This window comes from Molothrus ater, chromosome 12, assembly GCF_012460135.2.
Source record: "Molothrus ater isolate BHLD 08-10-18 breed brown headed cowbird chromosome 12, BPBGC_Mater_1.1, whole genome shotgun sequence".
NCBI classification, from domain to species: Eukaryota; Metazoa; Chordata; class Aves; order Passeriformes; family Icteridae; genus Molothrus; species Molothrus ater.
The window spans coordinates 16,429,131-16,447,617 of NC_050489.2; the positions used below are offsets into that span (position 1 = coordinate 16,429,131).

At 40.3% G+C, this 18,487-nt stretch overlaps 1 protein-coding gene and 1 long non-coding RNA gene across 3 annotated transcripts in view; one reads left to right on the top strand and one right to left on the bottom strand.

The window, feature by feature from the left end:
• ATMIN (ATM interactor) lies at window positions 1-14,987 on the top strand. Of its 2 annotated transcripts, XR_004981006.2 has the most exons (5): window positions 1-213; window positions 5,450-5,575; window positions 6,534-6,733; window positions 7,687-9,959; window positions 12,528-14,987. XR_004981006.2 is itself a non-coding variant. In XM_036390686.2 (4 exons), exons 1-4 carry the CDS (start codon window positions 1-3, stop codon window positions 9,515-9,517), a joined length of 2,370 nt encoding a protein of 789 aa, XP_036246579.1. In that variant the 3' UTR covers window positions 9,518-10,501. The 2 variants fall into 2 exon arrangements, 1 of the variants encoding a protein (XP_036246579.1); XM_036390686.2 differs by lacking the exon at window positions 12,528-14,987 and having other exon boundaries at window positions 7,687-10,501.
• The window catches only part of LOC129046808 (uncharacterized), a 10,521-nt gene continuing 4,757 nt past the window's right edge, over window positions 12,724-18,487 (bottom strand). The window contains exons 2-3 of the long non-coding RNA XR_008508578.1: window positions 15,644-16,382; window positions 12,724-12,780 (exon numbers count right to left, since the gene is read on the bottom strand). This is a non-coding gene — a long non-coding RNA (uncharacterized LOC129046808). The remainder of the gene's footprint in view (window positions 12,781-15,643; window positions 16,383-18,487) is intronic.

The following is an 18,487-nucleotide window of genomic DNA, read 5'->3' on the forward strand; positions in this document are numbered from 1 at the left end:
ATGGCGGCGGCGGCCGGGCGGCGTGGCGGGGGCTTGGGGCGGCCCCCCGCGCCCGTGAGGGACGTGCCGCCCGCCGGGGAGCTGGTGCGGCCCTCGGTGACAGAGCTGTCCCAAGTGCGGACCAACATCCTGTGCACCGTGCCCGGCTGCGGGAAGGTGCTGCCCAACAGCCCGGCCCTCAACATGCACCTCAGCAAGGCGCACCCGCTGCAGGTACCGCCGTGAGGCCGGGCCGGCCCCGCTCGGCCCCTCACCGTGGCGCCGTGGCTCTGGCTGGCGCAGCGCCGTGTTCCGCCCCGGGGCCTGCGGCCGGCTCGGGTCCGGGGCCGGGGGGCGGCTGCGGTGTTGGCTGTGCTGGGGTTTGGTTGGTAGTGAGACTGAGGGGCGGTGTGATTCCCCACCCTGAGAAGGACTGGGATTCTTCCCGGAGATTCTGAGATAGTTGGGATTGTTCAGCCTGGAATGGAGGCTGTTTGGGGTGACCTCATTGAGGCCTTCTGGTACCTGGAGGGAACTCACAGGAAGGATGGGGACAGGAGCCTGGAGTGGCAGGACAAGGGGGGACGGGTTCAAATGGAAAGAGTAGGTTTAGGTCAGATATTAGGAGGAAGTTCTTCAGTGTGAGGATGGGAAGGCCCTGGCACAGGTTGCCCCATCCCTGGAAGTGTCCAAGGCCAGGTTGGACGGGGCTTGGAGCAACCTGGGATTGTGGAAGGTTTCCCTGCCTGTGGCACGGGGATGGAACAAGATGATGTTCAAGGTCCCCTTCCAACCTAAACCATTCTGTGATTCCAGATGGGAATAATGAAATGTTTCTCGTTGTCTATTGTTTAAATTTCCACTCGTAAAAGGCCCTTGCAGGTCCCTGTATAAATACAAAAGTGTGTATGTGAATGGGCTGGCCAGTTGTGTTGAGGATTCCTCTAAAATTACTTACAGAAAATAACCAAATTTGCACATTTTTGTAAACATACCACAGGCAGTTAGGAGTTCTTTGGGACACAGCTTCTGTTGTTTTACTTGCTTATCACCAATCTTTCTGCAGTAAGACTTTAAAGCCCCACTTGTGAGGTGCTGTGCAAACATGCAGCATTTCCTAACCTTATCAGCTGGCAAACCATCTCCATCCCAACGCCGAGGGCTGTTATGCTGGGGTTTTGTTTTGTTTTTTTTTAATGTCTGAGCTAAAAAAAACCCCAGCAAAACAGATGGATGCCATTTTGGAAACAAGCCCTCATTTCCATAATACTCCTGAGCTAAGCATGTGCTGGGGGGGAGGAGAACCACAGTTCAGCAGGCACACATTGAGAGTGGGCCTTTTGGAAAGATATCCTTGCTTTTCCCAAAATTATAATGCCAAGTGTGCAAGGACAAATCGTATTTCTGGAAAACTTCAAGTGCAGCATTCATAGCTGCATTCTGAAAGTGCAGCCTCAGTGGGTGAACAATAAACATCCCTGTTCTGTGAAATGGCTACAGAGTCAAGTGTGGGTCACACGTGCTCCTTGGTGAGGCACAAAAGGAAATAGTGTCAAGCGTACTTGCTGTCTTGTGTCTCTGGGATGTTTTCCTTTCATTTCCTATGACAACTAACAGCTTTACTGTGTGTTATGTGTTAGATCCCACATGTCTGTGAGGGGAGAGGTACAGCAGAAGTTCCAAGTGTTCTTTAAGGTCAGCAGAGTCATTTTGGTTGTGAGCTGATGCTCTGAGCGTGCAGTGCAGCTGGTGGGTTACATAACTCAGGCTATGATGGGTGAGCAAATGCTGCTTTCTCACCCAGCTTGCTGTTAGCCACCAGTGCCTGTAGAATTAGAGCAACTCCATACACCTAATTACTGAATCTGGTGACAGCTTGGAATAAATACTGAAACGTGGATGGATGCAGACTTTCAGAAACTTCTGGGCTTGTTTCAAGGGCATTGTAATTGAGACTAAAATCTTGTTGAGGCTTAAGGGAGACAAAATATTTTAATATTGGTATTCCTTATTAAGAGGTAGCTGATTTCCCTGATAAAAATAATTTAGTATATTGCATTTATTAGTGAAGTATTAAATTAGTGAAGAGGCAACTTGGCAAATGAGATGGTAAGAAGCTATTGGGGAAGGAGAGAACACAGTACTCCTGAAGAGAAGTGAGGATAACTTGGTTAATTTTCATTAATAAAAGTAGCAGCCGGTAGGATGTTTTTATACCAAAACCCAAGAGGGATTGCAGTGGCAAAGGAAGGACATTTACACAGAGACTGCCCCGTAAAAACAGAGTCAAGTGCAGCAGTACCAGGTTTTAGTCTTGTGAAGTGATATCAAACAGTTTGATCAGCTCTGGTTTGTAACAGAAGTAACCTGAGGTGGGAAACACTTGCAAAATAATTTGGTCATACACGAATGAGCATTTAGGGTAAAGCTGCTGTGAAAAGGGCAATTAAAAAATGGCAGAGGGATATTCTATGTCAGTACTGTAGGGTAAGAATCTGATTCAAATAAGTTTAAATGAACCAGGAGAAGTGTTGATACATAATCTTTCTTTGGCTCTTTGACAGAGGATAAGCTAATTTTAAAAATGAGAGCAGTGGATATAAACTTGAATTTTTTATTTTAATTCTTTGGTCTTTTGGCTGTATTATTTTATGGGAAGAAGGGAAACTACATGAGTTTAGTTTAAAATGAGCTAGGAAAGCTCATGTAAGGAGAGGATTCTGTGGATTACTGTGATAACTGGGAGGCTGTAGTCAGTGTGAACTGAAAGGGTAGCACACCCTTGGGGTAGGTTACTCAAATACTGCACCAGCACAATGGTTGTTATCATAAGAATAAATGCACTTCTCTCCATATCCTATTTAGTAAAGAAATGGCCGAGCATCTGCTGCCAAACCCCCATATTTTAAATGGTTGACTACAGTCCACTGCAACATCATTTCCAATTAATCCTTTGGAGTAAGCCTTTCTGGGGCAGGAAAGCAAGACGTCACTAAGTTCACCTTGACTAAGTCTGCAGCAGGGACTGTTAATTCCTGCTTTCCCAGTTGTTGTCACAAGCCATGGCAGTATTCCTTGCACTGCAAGTGTCTGCACTGGAGAAGTTCATTGGACCAATATCTACCAATAATTGTGGTGGGTGGATGTTGTAGAAACATGGGACATAAAATCAGATAGGTAAGGAAGGAAGCTGTGAGAATGTCTGAAACAGGACTGGCCAGGTGGGCTTTGAGAAGATGCAGGATTAACCTTTAAGAGCCACAAGGACTTGGGAAAGGTCAAAGCAGGATTACTGTCCATATACAATATCTAATATGTGTAGAGTATGTCTCAACTTGTCACAACTAATGTGTTATGGTCTCTGCCACTAAAGGCTGTGTTCCAGCTGTTAAAAAAGCATCTTACTGGTGTCTATAAAGCTTTTAAACACTTGGTATTATTCTATACCTTAGTATTTCAGTCATTCTAAATAACCTGACTGAGGTTTACCTGTCAAGTGGCTGAACATGTTTCCCATATTGCCCTGTCAGTTGTTGGGTTGTGATGTTAAATATAACACACTTAATAACTTTTTATTTAGGAATAAGTAACTCTAATTACCAGTTACTCAGCATATTGGTATCATCTGCAGTGGGAGAGGCCAAGCATAGCTTTGACTTAAAGGCAGATCTTTTTTCCTAAGGACTTTAAAATGTGATGAAAGTGTTCTGTGTAAAGTCAGGGTTAAAAAGTGGAATTGGGGCTGGAGCAGCTAGATTTCTTTGTGTCATGTTCCTGTTTAGGGCAGTGGCTCTAGGAGGTACAACAATAGTCACAGTGATGATTCAGCAGAGATAGAACAGGCCTGTTTATGAATGGGCTGTCCACAGGGAAAACTGCTGTACAAGGTGCTTAGAAGGTAAAAATGTTATGTGAAAACTCCCTTTTTAGAGACTTCTTCCAGGTTTTCTTGATATGGCAGGTGATCATTTTGGTCAAGAGGCTCTAAACATTGCTTGAGTCTGATATGTCATAATAAAAATGAACTTGTGCCAATGGCAGCAAGTAGCAGTGTTGTGTGGAAATACAACTGAAACGTTGCTTGAAGGGATTATCACTATAGTTTAAGAGGTGATTTGAGGGAAAGCAGAATCATTGAAATATCCCCCTGCCCAGCTTCCTGAGGTGTAAATGAGAGGACTTCAGAAGCAAGGCATGGGTGGCTCAGGACAGCATTGTTGGGCTGTGAGTAACTGCAGCTGGGCAAGGTGCAGGTGTGAGCAGTGAAGCCCTTTGGGGCCTGGCAGCTGAGGACATACTTGCCTTGCTTCACACTGGGAGGACTGTTGTGCTTTGTGCATTCCCTGTGTTTGGTGTAACCTGTGTAAACAGCACCAGCTGGAGATCTGCCCAAAGAGGTAGTTAGGGACACTGGTGTGAAATCAGCCTTCCATTACTGACTGTGCTCACTGTCCTCATGCCTAAGGAATATCAGGTGCAGAGTTCAAAGAGGGCATGGTCCCGTTTCTTCCCTGAAAAATCATCTTGGGGATGCCATCATGGACTACACTAACTGCCTCTGGGGACTGTGTTTGGCCTCCAGTTCAGTCTCAGCATGGAAGGAGACTCACAGCCACTCTGAGCATCAGATTTTAAATAGTTCACTTTTAATTTTTTACTTAGATACAGATGCCTGATGCTTCCACTGAGACCCTTTCAGTTAAGGTATGTCTAGAGGGATATGTCTTGTCTGGTTTCCATGCCAGTGTCCTCAGCAGGAAGGGTTTCTATGTGGTTGAACAATCTGGACAATCCCACTAGTATGTCCTTCTTATACGTACTTTGAGGTCCTCTTTGAGCAAATTGTGTTGCTTTCTTCATGTGAGGGTCAGTGAAACAGCTCACATGGATGCCTGGATAGATGGGTCACAGTGTTTGGAGGGTCAGAATTAGCATACCAGTTGTTTCATAGACTTTAGTGAGATTTGGTTTATGATCTAAATTAAGTGGCAGAGCATACTTGGCATTTTTCATTTTTATTACAAGTAAACTCTAAACAGTGCTAACAGAATTCCATCATCAAGGAAGTGTTGTGTTTCAGTGACTGATCTTAATGGAGCTTCATGTACTGTGCTGCTAACAAGTAAAACCACATTGAATCAGCAGTCTAGGGTAGTATCTGTAGGCAAATTTTTTTTGGCTCAAATAACAGGAAACATGGGACAGGGAGTGTCTTGGTAAAAGTAAATAGTACAGTACCACTGCTCCATAGAGCTTGTTGTAATTGCACCTGGTAATTTTGTTGGGATATTTGCAAAGTGGCATCCACACAGGGCAAAAATTCCATTTGAACTTTCAAATTACATAGGAAAGTGCCTCCAACTCACTGAGATGTGTAAACTCAGTGAGCCATAGTTGATGTGTTTTCTGAATATTGTCTTGAATATGGAAACCTGTAGAATTGTCAACTTCTCAACTGGTTCTTTTTCAGGATGGAAAACTTAATGCACCAATAAGGAAGGGTTTGAAAACTTCACAGAAATTCTACTGCTGTCCTATTGAAGGCTGCCCTAGAGGACCAAACAGACCATTTTCCCAATTTTCTCTTGTAAAACAGGTATTCCTGTTTCCTGAAGTATTTTCACACTGATTCAGTCCTGTCTCTGCTCCAAAGAGTGTGCACTTTTGCTTACAGATACAAGCATAACCTCTCAGCACATAGGCAGAAGTTAGAGAACTGTGTGCAGCAACTCCAAGTGCACATGTGATTCATGAGTTTGCATGTTTGCATGTTTATATTAGAGGGCTTGAACCTTTTGATCAGACAGATGCCAGTATATTCTTCTAAACTAGATCAGAGTCCCTCTCCACAAATGAAATAGATGGAGAAAGATTAAAGAAGAGAGGGAAAAAAAAATCACAGTAGCAACTGATGAAGGTTTAAACTGTGGCTGATGCTTTTAACTGCTTTTTCAAGTGGTCAAGGATTAAGAGCTTTTCTCTACTTTAATACCAAAATGCATTTGTTTACTAGTTAACCTGTTTAAGGAAACATATAAGACTTGTTTCTGCATTAGTGAGCAAAAAGAGCACTGTGCTGCACTTGGTTACCTGTGCTGAGCTGGGGTTTCCTGGAGGAGCTGAGTGGCTGGCACTTGGTGCCATAAATGAAAAGGAAGAATTCTGGTGTTAGCTCTGGTGTTGACCTGTATTATTTGCTCAGCTGTAGATCCTCAGGAGTGTGCACATGTTGCAGCACAGACTTACTGTGCTCTTTGGGCAAGGCTGATCTGTGGATTTATTGCTGTCCACAGGAATCCTTCAGTGGCGTTAGAATGGGTAGATGTTTACCTGTGTTTTTAAGATGCATGTAGCATCAGCAGATTTGCAAACTTCAGATTCTCTCTATTGACTTCTTTAAATTTATTTGTAGTAACACTTTAAAAAAATAATTAATGCTGCACTTCAGCGCTACTTAGCAACTAAAAAATTGCAGATATTTTCTCCTTTAACTGTGATTTTCTTCTTTTAATCTTCACTGAATGCTAATGTTTACTTTCCCTTGTGTATTCTAGCACTTTATGAAAATGCATGCTGAAAAGAAGCACAAATGTGATAAATGTAGTAACTCCTATGGCACAGAATGGTATTTGAAACGGCATATAGAGGTCTGTGGCAAGACTTTCCAGTGTACCTGTGGGTGCCCTTATGCCAGCAGAACAGCATTACTGTCTCACATTTACAGAACTGGCCATGAAATCCCTGCAGAACACAGGTAAAAGTGAAGCAGTGAAATAATGATGATTCATCACTGAGTCCTGTGTGTCTCATGTGCTGCCTTTTTGTCTCCTTTCTGTTGGTTAAATAGGAAATTAGGATCATGGCGTTTTAGCTGCAAAGCAGTTTGCAGTTTCTTTGTTGCTTTTAGGAGTTTCTGTTTTGTGGAAAGCAGTGGTGGTCATCTAATCAGTAAGATCTGGTTTCCCTACAGAGAAAACAAAAAGTACTGATGACACTGCAGTGCTTGGCATAAGTGGTGCTGGTTCTTGTTGCATCTGCTTTTACAGTTCTGTGAGAGTAGACATGATTTGGAGGTATTTATAGCTGGTAACTGAGGTGTGGAATGCAGTTCAGGTTACTTTCTTGTACAGTCTAGTCATTGTTGCAATTGTTGGTGGATGTATTTTTTACCACCTATGTTTAGATTTATAGTTTCAATATGTCCATATATTTCATAAAGGGCAATCTACTTTCTGAAGCCTAGCCTGTCTTTGAGGTTCAACTGCTGCAAAATTTAAGTTTTGTGTGAGGAATTGCTATTTTTTATCTTCTATTTCCATGAGAGACCATTACCTGTATACATATTTTAAGAGCTCTGTCCCTTCAAGCCTCAGTCTGAGTCAGTGTCAAAATAACACATTAAAAGTCTTCAAATCAGTGTGCTTAATGTAAGAGGGGAAGACACCATCTGAACTTGCACATCCATTTGGAAATAGGTCTCCGTAAGGGGTAGTATTTATTCTTATTTATAATGAGAGAGTGAGGAATGACATTTAGCAAAATTGAACGTCATGGAGTCTTTTTATGTTTTAATCTGGATTAATTGTCTTCTCATATCCAACCTCATCTGTGACTTCAGTTGGTATTTTCAATGCAGTGACTCAAAAGAATGGAAGGCAGATGTTCTGTGTTGGAAAGAAGTATAAATTATTGATCTCATGTTCACAGGGATCCTCCTAGTAAGAAAAGGAAAATGGAGTCCTCTGTTCATAATCAGCAGTTGGCAGAGAAGGCAAACGAAGCGTTCAGCAATACACACAGTACTGCTCCTGGCACTCAGGAACTGGAGTCCTCTGAAGTGAAAGTAGCAGCCTCTCTTGAAGGCTCCTGCAGTTCTAACTTCACAAACCAAATCCAGCCAAAATGTGCACCAAAGATGCTTTTACCCAAGCCCAAGGTGGCTTTGGTTAAACTTCCAGTGATGCAGGTTGCTCACTTGCCTGTGTATGTATCTGCAACAGACTCTTCTGTCAAGCCTGCTGTAGTGGCTGTTGATAATCAAGGCTCAGTTGTAAGTACTGTTCATTTATTGCCTCAGTCTATAGGAATCCTGATTCCAGCCCTGGAGGCAGAAACACTTGTATTTAAGGACAGTATGCCTGTTTCAAAGGTGACAGCTTCTGGTGATCGTGAGCCAGTGAGTACTGGTGTACAAGTTGAATTGGACAAGGTGACATCAAATAACCCAGGACAAGAGCTGGGGAATGTTTGTCACAAGAACAAAATTTCTTCAATAAATATACAGACTGACTTATCTTACATCTCCCAGAGCTTTGTACCAGCTGCAGCCTGGACTCCCAATTCTTCTGTGTCCTCTTGTTCTCAGACAGATCTGTCATTCAGTTCCCAGGTTTCATTACCCATCAGTGTACAGACACAGACACTGCTGCCTGCTTCCAAGCTGACTTCATCCATAGCTGCTCAGACTGATGCTTTCAGCCAGGGCTGTTTTCCAACATGTGGCATTTCCAGAGAGACTCAAACCAGCAGGACACAGGACTGTATTGATGGAAGAGTACAGATGGACCAGGCTGTAATGTGCAGTGACATTTTTGACAATGTTCCTTCATCATATAATGTTTCTACTCACATTGAACTTCCAGAAAACAATTTAATGCCTGCAAATATAGATCAAACCTTGCTGCAAAGAAGTAGTTGCAAGAGCCTGAATCAGGATACGGTTAAGTCTGAATCCCTTATCAGCTTCAATACACAGACTAATATACTTCCACCTCAAAATACAACAGATAATCAAACCCAGACAATGGACCTGCTAAGTGATCTGGAAAACATTTTTTCAGGAAACATGTCTGGCCAGACCCTGGATAATCGTGGCCTTTTGTCTGAGACAAGTTCTAATGCTGACACACATCTTCCATCTGCTCCATCACAGAGCACAGGGATAGACTTCGACATTGAAGAGTTCTTTTCAGCATCCAACATCCAAACTCAGACTGAAGAGAGTGAGCTTGGTACCCTGAACTCTGAGCCAGTTTTGGAGTCACTGGACATTGAAACTCAGACTGATTTCTTATTTTCAGATAGTGCTACTCAATCATATAACTGCCGAGGCAATTCTAACTTCTTAGGTTTGGAGATGTTTGATACACAGACACAGACAGACTTGAATTTCTTTTTGGACAGTACTACCCATCTGCCTTTAGGAAGTATTCTGAAACAGTCCAGTTTCTCGATGAGCACTGACTCATCTGATACAGAAACCCAGACAGAAGTATATATGGCTACTAAAAATACACCTGCTCAGAATATTGAAAGCAAAGTCCAGCTCAGCAGTGCTGAGACCCAGACTATGGATAGCTGCTTTGAGAATCTGGGGAGTTTATTCCTTACCAGCAATGAAACACAGACAGCAATGGATGACTTCCTCCTGGCTGACTTAGCCTGGAATACAATGGAGTCCCAGTTCAGTTCAGTAGAAACACAGACCTGTGAAGAGCTGTGCTCCTTGTTCCAGGGCTCTGACAAGCCCAGCCACTGAGTGCTACGTAATATAACTGTTTCTTGTGGTTTCAATTTAACTTATTGGGGTGGGGAGAGATGGCTTTACCAAGTGATCCACTTTGCATTATTGAATGTACTTGTCACGAGCAGTTGACCTAAGAGACTTTTCATGCTGAAGGTACTCTATTGAATATGTAACTTTACATAAACTATGTGTGTATAAATAGAGGGGAAGGGGGGGGGGGCTGTAACATGTTAATGTACATTTGAACCTTAAAAAATTATGTGGTGCCTATGTTTTTTCCTCAAACTTCTTTACGAAGCTGTTACTGCTTTCATCTAAGTGGAAGAACTTTTAAAGTTGTTCTCTCTATCTCTCTATTCCTGGCTTACATGCAGGGTTCCAATGTGCTGGACCAAAACCCTGAGCTGTTCAGTTGAGATGCTTCCCTGAACTTACGGGGGAGGATTCTATTAGTGTAAGCTACTTCTGTTTACTTTTTTTAGTAGCTTGTATTTTAAATCCGGCATGAACATAATCAGCCCTATTGTCTTCTTTTACTTTATGCCTTCACAGCTCTTTCTCCTGCATAAGCTGACATTTTCCAAATACCTGTCCAACACACTAGACACATAGAGATTCTTGAATTGTTGAAAATATTTATTATTAAACAGGTGTGTAGAAAGCAGTATTTTTTTTTTCCCTGAGTGGCACTGATGCTCTTTGAAGGGTAGGAAAAGAACTTGGAATTCGTAATTGTAGGGAAAATTAGTATGTCGTCCTTTTAGCTAGTGTAATACATGGGACTAACATTTTTAGAGTCTTCAGAAGGGATTTGCTTAAATTATCTCTGTCTTGAAGATGCAAATGTTACAATGTGTGTGCCTCAGAGACTGGAATCATTTGGTTTTGCTGAAATTCTCCTAGCTTTATTGAGATACGAGTTCAGAAATGTTACAGTGGTTTACTACCTTAAGAGAAATCTTTAAAAATGGACAATTAAATTCCTTAAAACACTCACCTTGACTTCTGGTTTTGGACTTCCTGCTTCCAAAAACAGTTGGAATCCCTACAGCAGAGCTGGGAGATCAGCTCACAGAAGCCCTTCCGGAACAGCTCTATCTTGCTTTTGCACTTTGATCTGCAGCCCTCAGTTCCTGCAGCTTTCACAGTTTCCCAGAGTATAGTCAAACTCACACAAACTGATTTTTCAGAGAAGAAGCATATGACCTCTTGGCACCTTTTTTTTAATGTTTTGGTTGCCCCTCATGCCACTGTTTGCAGTATTTTTCATTTACATTGAGCCAGTTGTGAATGTATGTTGGAATTTGGCCTTAAGTAATTTTTATCTCTTACAATAATATCTGTGAATTGTAGGTCTCTGGTTTTGTACTGGACAGGTTTTAGTTTCTGTAACCTTAAAGGAAAACTCTTTGTGTCAAATTCCTGGGCCTGTAACAGACTTTACTCCTCCATTGTTAGAGGAGAGGTATTGGCTGCATATTTACTGTGCAGCTCAGCAGCAAATGTATGTCCAAGCCTTAGGTTTTGAGGACTCCCTATGCTTTGTGTTGCATGTTCTCAGTTCAAGAATGTGGGAGTTAAGTTACTCATCCATTGCAGCCAGCTTGTTTTTGTTGCAGATGAGCAATACCTTTCTTTTTTCCTTTTTTTTTCCCTTTTTCTTTTCTTAATAGTCTTTATATTGCTGTGGTGAGTGTCTTTACTGAAATAATCTCTTCAGATTAATCCTGGAACTCATATTTTCCTCCTGAAACCCCATCTGTGTTGCCTGTTTGATTTTTCAACATTTCTAGGTATGATTTCAGACACTTCCAGTCTGGCTGAAGAAACTGCAGAAGGGAATCTTGCAGTTCCTCAGGAGAAAGTCACTCTGCTGTGGGGAATGTCCCCAGGTTTCACAATGTCTGTAGAGTTCTTATCTGAAGGGTGGGATAAACTTAAAAGAGGAAGGCCTCACTTGTAATTTTGTTTCTTGTGAAGATGACTGACTCATATTTACTTGCCTACTTTGAAATTAAGATATAAGATAAAGAACAAAATTAAGTTAATTTATTCTATTGCAATATCTTTCTCGTAATGTTGCAACTTCACATCTTAAAGTGTTTTTCCTTCTCCTCTGGAATGCCAGAGAATGCTTCTTCATACACTGATTTCTGTGTTTCCCATGTGCAAGTAGAAGCATGTAGAAGCTGTTCATTACCTCTGAATTTAGAAAGTCAGCCTTTACTCTGCAAGCAAGGCAAGAGAAGGAATCTTGGGTGCTGAGGAGCAGAATTACTGAAGGGTTTGAATTGTACCAACTGAGAGACCAGCGAGGTTTAAAGTACTTTGAAACTAATTTACAAATTAGAGTGATAATTGCCATGTTATTGTGTAAGCCAAAGCCCTTAGCATCAGGGACTGTCAGGAAAAGACCCAAAAGTTTGTGTCAACAGAATCTTATAATGTAATCATTACCCAGTTATTGTACTTTATAATTAAGTCTTTTTGAGCTTTGTGTATTTTATTAGAACATTCAAATCACAGTCCTTTCACTCAATCTATACTTGTTTAATACAGTTTGTACTTTGATTAGATGAACTCACTACTACAACTTGAAGTCATTTATTGAAAGTGCAGTATTAAGAAATTATTACATGTCTGCACTGGCTTAGGAAAGATGAAATTAACTTCTGACCAAAATTAACTTCTTTCTTCACTTATTTGGTTCTCCATAAATTATTCATTAAAGTGAAAAACAGGTTTGGATCATGTATGTCTGGCATATGTCACTCAGTTTGGATTTATTAAGTGCTTTTGTGAAAATGTGAAGATTGCCAGCTCTTCATAGTTTGGTGAATCCCACAGAAAACTTCATGAAACCTGATCTGAAACACTATAGCTGAATATTACGAATTCTTCACATTTAAACAAATTCTTGAAAAAGGCTGATTTTCTATTTTTGCCTTTGTTATAAAATAAATTTCAGACACAACTATTTCTGGGTAGAACTAAAATGATACTTGTCTCCCTTTTTCTGCAGTTTGTCTCTGATTTGATTTTCAAGGCACTGTATTGTAAGTATTGGTCAGCAGTGACTTACTATCTCACTTTTTTGTATCCTGTATTGCCATTAGAGCTGCTATACAAAAAGTAACATCAGATTCTCTGTAGCCTCTTAGCACATTTTTTTATCTGGAAGTGATACTAATGTTATGTGTACTTACCCTTTGTGTTTCCTGCTTAATTCTGTTAAGCTGTGATTGCTGGATCTTGATCTGGATGCCTGTGTAACACTATCATAAAATTGAATTAGTACTTTTGTAGTTTCATTTGTGCTTTTCTTTAATATATAAACAGTTGAACAAAGGAAACAGCAGATTTGGAACTTGCACTCTGTGAGAACATAAGCACAAATAAGCTGAAAAATGAAAGGTCTGTCTTGTTGCCTTCCATATTTGTTTGCCAGAATGCTAAAAGTTTGTCTGACAGTAGATGTTTCTTCTTCTTATGGCTTTATTTGTGTCTATTTCTGCTAATACGCCTGTAAATACTTTTTGCTGTCGGTAGGGAGGGAGTCCTCCCCAAAACTTTGTATTGGCCTAGAAAAATTGGTAGTTTTAAGTCAGAGTTTGCTAGCACTACGTATTCTTAGTTATGCAAAGCCGCTTGAGTTTAGAAAAGTCTCATTTCCAAAGGGTATGAAAGCATTAAAAAATGTGTAAATACTTGCAGCTGTGAATTAAACAGCTGTAAAAGAAACCTTGTGAAACCTCGTTTAGTTTTGAACAACTTGATCAATGTCTGTAACTAATGTACATAATTAACTCCTTAGAAATTTTTATTTCAAGGCACAATACACAGGTTTTTTTCTGTTGGAAACAAGAGGCTGAATTTCCCTGTTAGTCATATGGACCCCAGTTGTGTAGGAGCAAGAGAACAAAGAACAATGGCTGCCTTCCACTGTTCTAAATCCTTATGCTGCTAAGATGTGAATTGATTTTTTTGTGAACCTGGGTAGAAATGTAAGAGTTGACAGGACTGGGGGCTTAGGGGGCTAGAGGAAGTTTAATAGCCTTTTAAATGTAGGGAAATTTAATAGAACTGATACTGAATCAACATAGGGTGCTCAACTTGCAAAAGAACATGTTCCTGAAATGGCAACTCTGAGGTGAACCAAATGTGCTTGCCTTTATCATTAAGGTTGTACAGCTTCCTTTGCTTTAATATATTTCTGACTGTGCTGATTTTTTAAACATGATCTTAATGTACCATTTACTGTTCCAAATACATTCACACCAAACTGTTGGTAACATTCTGGGCCTTGCAAGCTCTTTCATTCCTGTTTGGTTTAAGGTGCTGCTATGCTTGTGTCCTGGTAGGATGGGCCTCCAGTAACCAGGCTGCCGTTGAGAACAGGAACACTGTGAGGATTTGGCTGTTTAATGGTAGCAAACCAGTGTATGGTGCAATCATGCATCTTCTGTTTCTTTTGTTGTTGTTTTTTAAGAGTTGATGTGAATTCAAACATGTGCAAGAAGGACTTGCTGCTTAGAACAGGACTGAATTCTCTTGTTTCAAGTGCCATTGCTATGCAATGAACAGAACCCAGTGCTCAGCCCCGCAGTCAGGGTGAGGAATGTTTGTGTTTGTGTGTGTGACTCTGCACTGAAAACGTAACCAGACAGCCTGAAGTGGTGGAAATGCCTCAAGGAACTGCTGAGTTAAATAACAGAAGTCCCTTTACTTGTGACCATTTTTCATATGCTGGCTTTACAGTGCCTGCAACAACTGGCTATGGAATATAATAGATGACTTGTGGTGATGCCAGCTCTACATTTCACAACATCCAGTGCTTTACATGCTTCAAGCACCTGCATGCAGAGCTAGATTGACAGTACCTCTATCTACAGACATTTGCAAGTGCATCTCTGATAAAGCTAGGTATGAAAGATGGCCATATCTTTACAGCTTAATGACTTCAACACTTGATTACAATCTCATTTAAGTTTGTAATTATTTGTAATGAATGAGTAATAAATCTCATGTGGGTGAGTCTTTCCCAAAGCGTGTGTGAGTTAATCTCAGCAAGGCTGAGAAATGTCCTTAAAATATTTTTCTTTTCATTACTGGTGGGATTTTTTTTATTTAGTGGACAAATCTAGTTTTCAAAGGATGTTCATGTTTAATTCTTGCTATTTAAGCCAGTAAACTTGCAGTGACCAGACAAAATCAAGCATTCATTTCTTAGACCTATTTTACAAGTGACAATCCCAAAGAAGGAATGTTGTCCTAGTAACTGTGAAACTTGTAATTACATTATTGCATGCAGAGAAAACCTTGTGCCAAAATACTGTTTCATATTTCCCTCTGTTGGAAACTGAAGTGTTACACAAAGCTACTAGTAAGTTATTCACAAGTATTGAAATGTTTTGTTCACAAATGAAGCACTTATTCAGTCCTGTAAATTATACATATTTTGGAATAAAGTTAACTTCAATCATTTTTTGCCTTCTGTTTTAATGGCCATGACCTCTGTCTGCACAGGCCTGGGTGGGGGATCCAGTGCCTCTTGGCAAGTACCACCCATTGCTCCTGAATATCTTAGTTTTAGTTTACAAAATCTCTACCAACTGAAAAGCTTTCAAAACATATCCTACAATGTCAGTTCTTGATCTCTGGAGGTGCAGAAAGGTTCTCTGTCTCAAACCTCACATCAGCACAATATGCAATCTTTACCTTGTACGTGCAGTGGAATGGGAACCTCTGCAGTTTCAGCTCTGTGGCAGATGCCTCACCTCTACAACAAACTCTCAGGACAGGGTTCCTTTGCTTTCTTCCTCAACCTTACCATCCACCCCTCCTGTAGAGGTGATTTAAGATCTCTAGTGTCCTAACACCCAGTAGAAATTCACCGGCAGTATGATGGTTGGTGTTCAAGGTACTCTATTCTATTCCTTATTATTTTGTAATGTATTTTATTTAACTGAGAAAATATTTTTTGCTACTATATTTATAAAAACCCCAAACCCTAGAGTGGCTTGATTTGAGCATGTCTCATACTCTGTCCTGTTTCTTCCTGCACAGCTCCCATGCTTAGTGATGATGCCACCATTTTCTGTTAGTTGGAGGATATAAAGTGCTGATTTTTGTTGTTACCTGTAAGTCTTGCCTGTGTGATTCAGAGGAGGTGAATGACCAGAAGCCTCATGACTGAAGGTTTGTCTGCACTGTTCCCTCAGCTGTAGTCATGAATGGAGCATTCCCTGATGGACAGCAGGAGGCTGCTGTGTTCAGCCCCATCACAGCCTGAGGTAAGCATTTGCAAACAGCACCATTCAGGTATTTCCGGAGGAGAAAGGAAGGTTTTCCAGAGGGGAAGATGTCATAAATATCTAGAAACTAAATTCCTGTTCAGAGCATTTAAAATCATGGAACAGTCAGATGTGTAAGATGCTTCTGGAGTAGCAGCCCTATTCCCATCATAGGGATGGTTCTGTTTTAAATTAGGCTGTTATTTGAGGCTTTACATCATTCAGAATGGATTTATAGGCAGAAATCAGCTATTTTGACAGATTGCACCTCTGGAAACTTTCACAAATGGTAGACAGTCCAAAAGTCAGGAAGAAATAACTTTTGATTGAGAACAGACTGAGAAGAAAGTGGCTGTTCAGAGATAGGGAAGCCCCATGTATTTTCAAACTACTTTCTTGCCTGTTGTTCCTGAGATTTTGCTGGCAGTTCCTGACTGGTTTGTGTTTAGTTCCTGAATTTCTTTCACTTGAAGAAATTTCATGCTGGCAAGCTGATTGTTTTCCATCAGAACAATGCAGTCAGAGGCTGATTTTCTTTCTGGCTCCAGGATTTGACAGTGAATCCATCCTTTGGATGTTTGGACCTAAAACAATAGGAGAAAAATGTTGATTTAACTTTCAGGTGTTCCATCATTGCATTTTCACATTGTTGTCAGCAATTCACGTGTTTTGTTTTGGCACCTTGAATGGAGGAAGCACTTCTGGCTGATCCAGCCTGTAACTTTGTTTCTTTCCTTGAGCAGGAATAGTGTTGTTCTTGAGAGAACTTAACACAAAAACAAGAAGCTGCTGTTTCCTCTGCTGGAAGAACCCAGTGTATTCAAAGGCACATAACTTGATTAAGTTTATGGTGGCTGAAGTGTTGTGTATTTGTTTCTTTGTTATTTGTTCTAGGTCTTTAATCAGCAGCTTTCTGGCCTTCTGCTGAGGGTCTTGTAGAGTAATCTGTGAGTGTAGTCTGTGTTCTTGGATCAGGTTGTAGTAAAAGCTCTCTCTAATCTGACAGTTTCAAAAAACACAGCAAAACTCTTACCTGGTATAAAACACTGGAAAGCATGCAAATAATATTTACAGTTTTCCCTGCAACTTTTTTTTTTCTTTTTATGTAGCCCTAAAAAACTAATTGTCTGCAATGGCTGCAATTTAAAATTAATATAACAAACATCTTCAGCTTTACTTTTAATTGGTAATGCATTCATTTTTCAGCTTTCTCACTGAAGCAGCATTATTTTCAGTTGTCTGAATGGAAGAAATTATCTCCTTCTGGACTTTGAAAAATGTTTCTAGTTTCACAGCTAGATCTAGATAGATAGATAGATAGATCGATCTTGCATTTTCTATTTGGTGGAAAATGTGACTGAAACAAGTATATATGAATTTCTTTATCTTGGGGCTATTTGTGAAGGATGCTTTTGTAGAGGTTGCATTTTGTATGTAAATATGGAAGACAGAAAATATTTTACTATGGCGGAAGGTACAAAGAAGGGAAGAAAATGGTCTGTTTTCTTCTAACTGTGAAAAAAAATAATATGTGCAACAAGGTTATTTTTGGTTCTATAAAGTCATGAACTAGTGCCACTGAGACCATTTGCAGTTGATAGAAAGCCCTGTGGTTATTTAACAGCATGGCATGAAGACTGAGTCACAAGGACTCTTACCAGGAGATGGGATTTGGGGACATCCCTAAGTGCATTTTTTCAGATACTTGTGTGAACAGTTGTATTAAAAGTTCTAGGACTGAAAGAGTCCCAAATCTGCTTGCTGTTACTTTTTGTTAAGAAAATTCAATCCTTCTAAAAAATGCAGAATTATTTATGTAAGAAAAATAAATGCTCTTTCTAATTTTCTCCAGAAATGTGATGTATATGTTAAGGTATTTTTTCTTTTTCACTGTCGTAACTGGGCTTTTTTTTTTTGCCCTCTTCAAAATTCTTAAGCCACTTAAGAGTCAACAGACAGTTAATGTTTAATTAATAAAATTTTGTGGGAGCATCACTATACTCTAAGACAGATTCACAAGGTCATGAACATAGGTAAACTCTTAAAATTCTATTTTCTTGTTAATGCCCTATCTTCATTTGGAACCCAATACTTAAAAAAAAAAAAAAAGCAAAAACAAAAGCAATACCCTAGAAACCAATACCCAAGCACAAAGCACCCTTTCCAAGTGTCACAGTGTTTAGCAGAACTTTCAGCCTGCTGGAATCAGCTCACTGATTTGACATCAAATATCTTTGATACAACTCAATGAATCAAAGAATTTTCACCTTAATAGATAAAGACTGCATAACCTGGTTGGTAAAGATAATATTTGACGGAGAAATCAATACCATTGTTCTTTTATATACCTCAGGCACACTATCTAATTCTAATCTGGCACTTCTTGAGATGTGACTAAGATATTTTCTTGGGGAAATAAATAAAGTCTGAGTTAATCATCAGTGTGGGAAGGTATTTTTAAAGTAGAAGCATGCAGAACAACTGTATCACACAAGGCTTACAGACTGCCAGTGTAAATACCATTGTCACATTCATGCAGTCACATAAGATTATTAAATTTGGGGGTGATATTCTCATGTAACACCTACATAGTTCATCAGCTTCAGAGGAGCTGCACAAATGAGAGTAGCAGTTGACCTTTACAGTTCATGTACTGAGTCACAACTTCATCTCCAAAGCTGCTGTAACT

Excerpts from the sequence above, each read along its gene's own strand:
- ATMIN (XM_036390686.2), top strand. The coding sequence starts at position 1 with ATGGCGGCGGCGGCCGGGCGGCGTGGCGGGGGCTTGGGGCGGCCCCCC. Across the intron at positions 214-5,449 it reads GCAAGGCGCACCCGCTGCAG|GATGGAAAACTTAATGCACC; the intron begins GTACCGCCGTGA and ends GTTCTTTTTCAG. Across the intron at positions 5,576-6,533 it reads AATTTTCTCTTGTAAAACAG|CACTTTATGAAAATGCATGC; the intron begins GTATTCCTGTTT and ends TGTGTATTCTAG.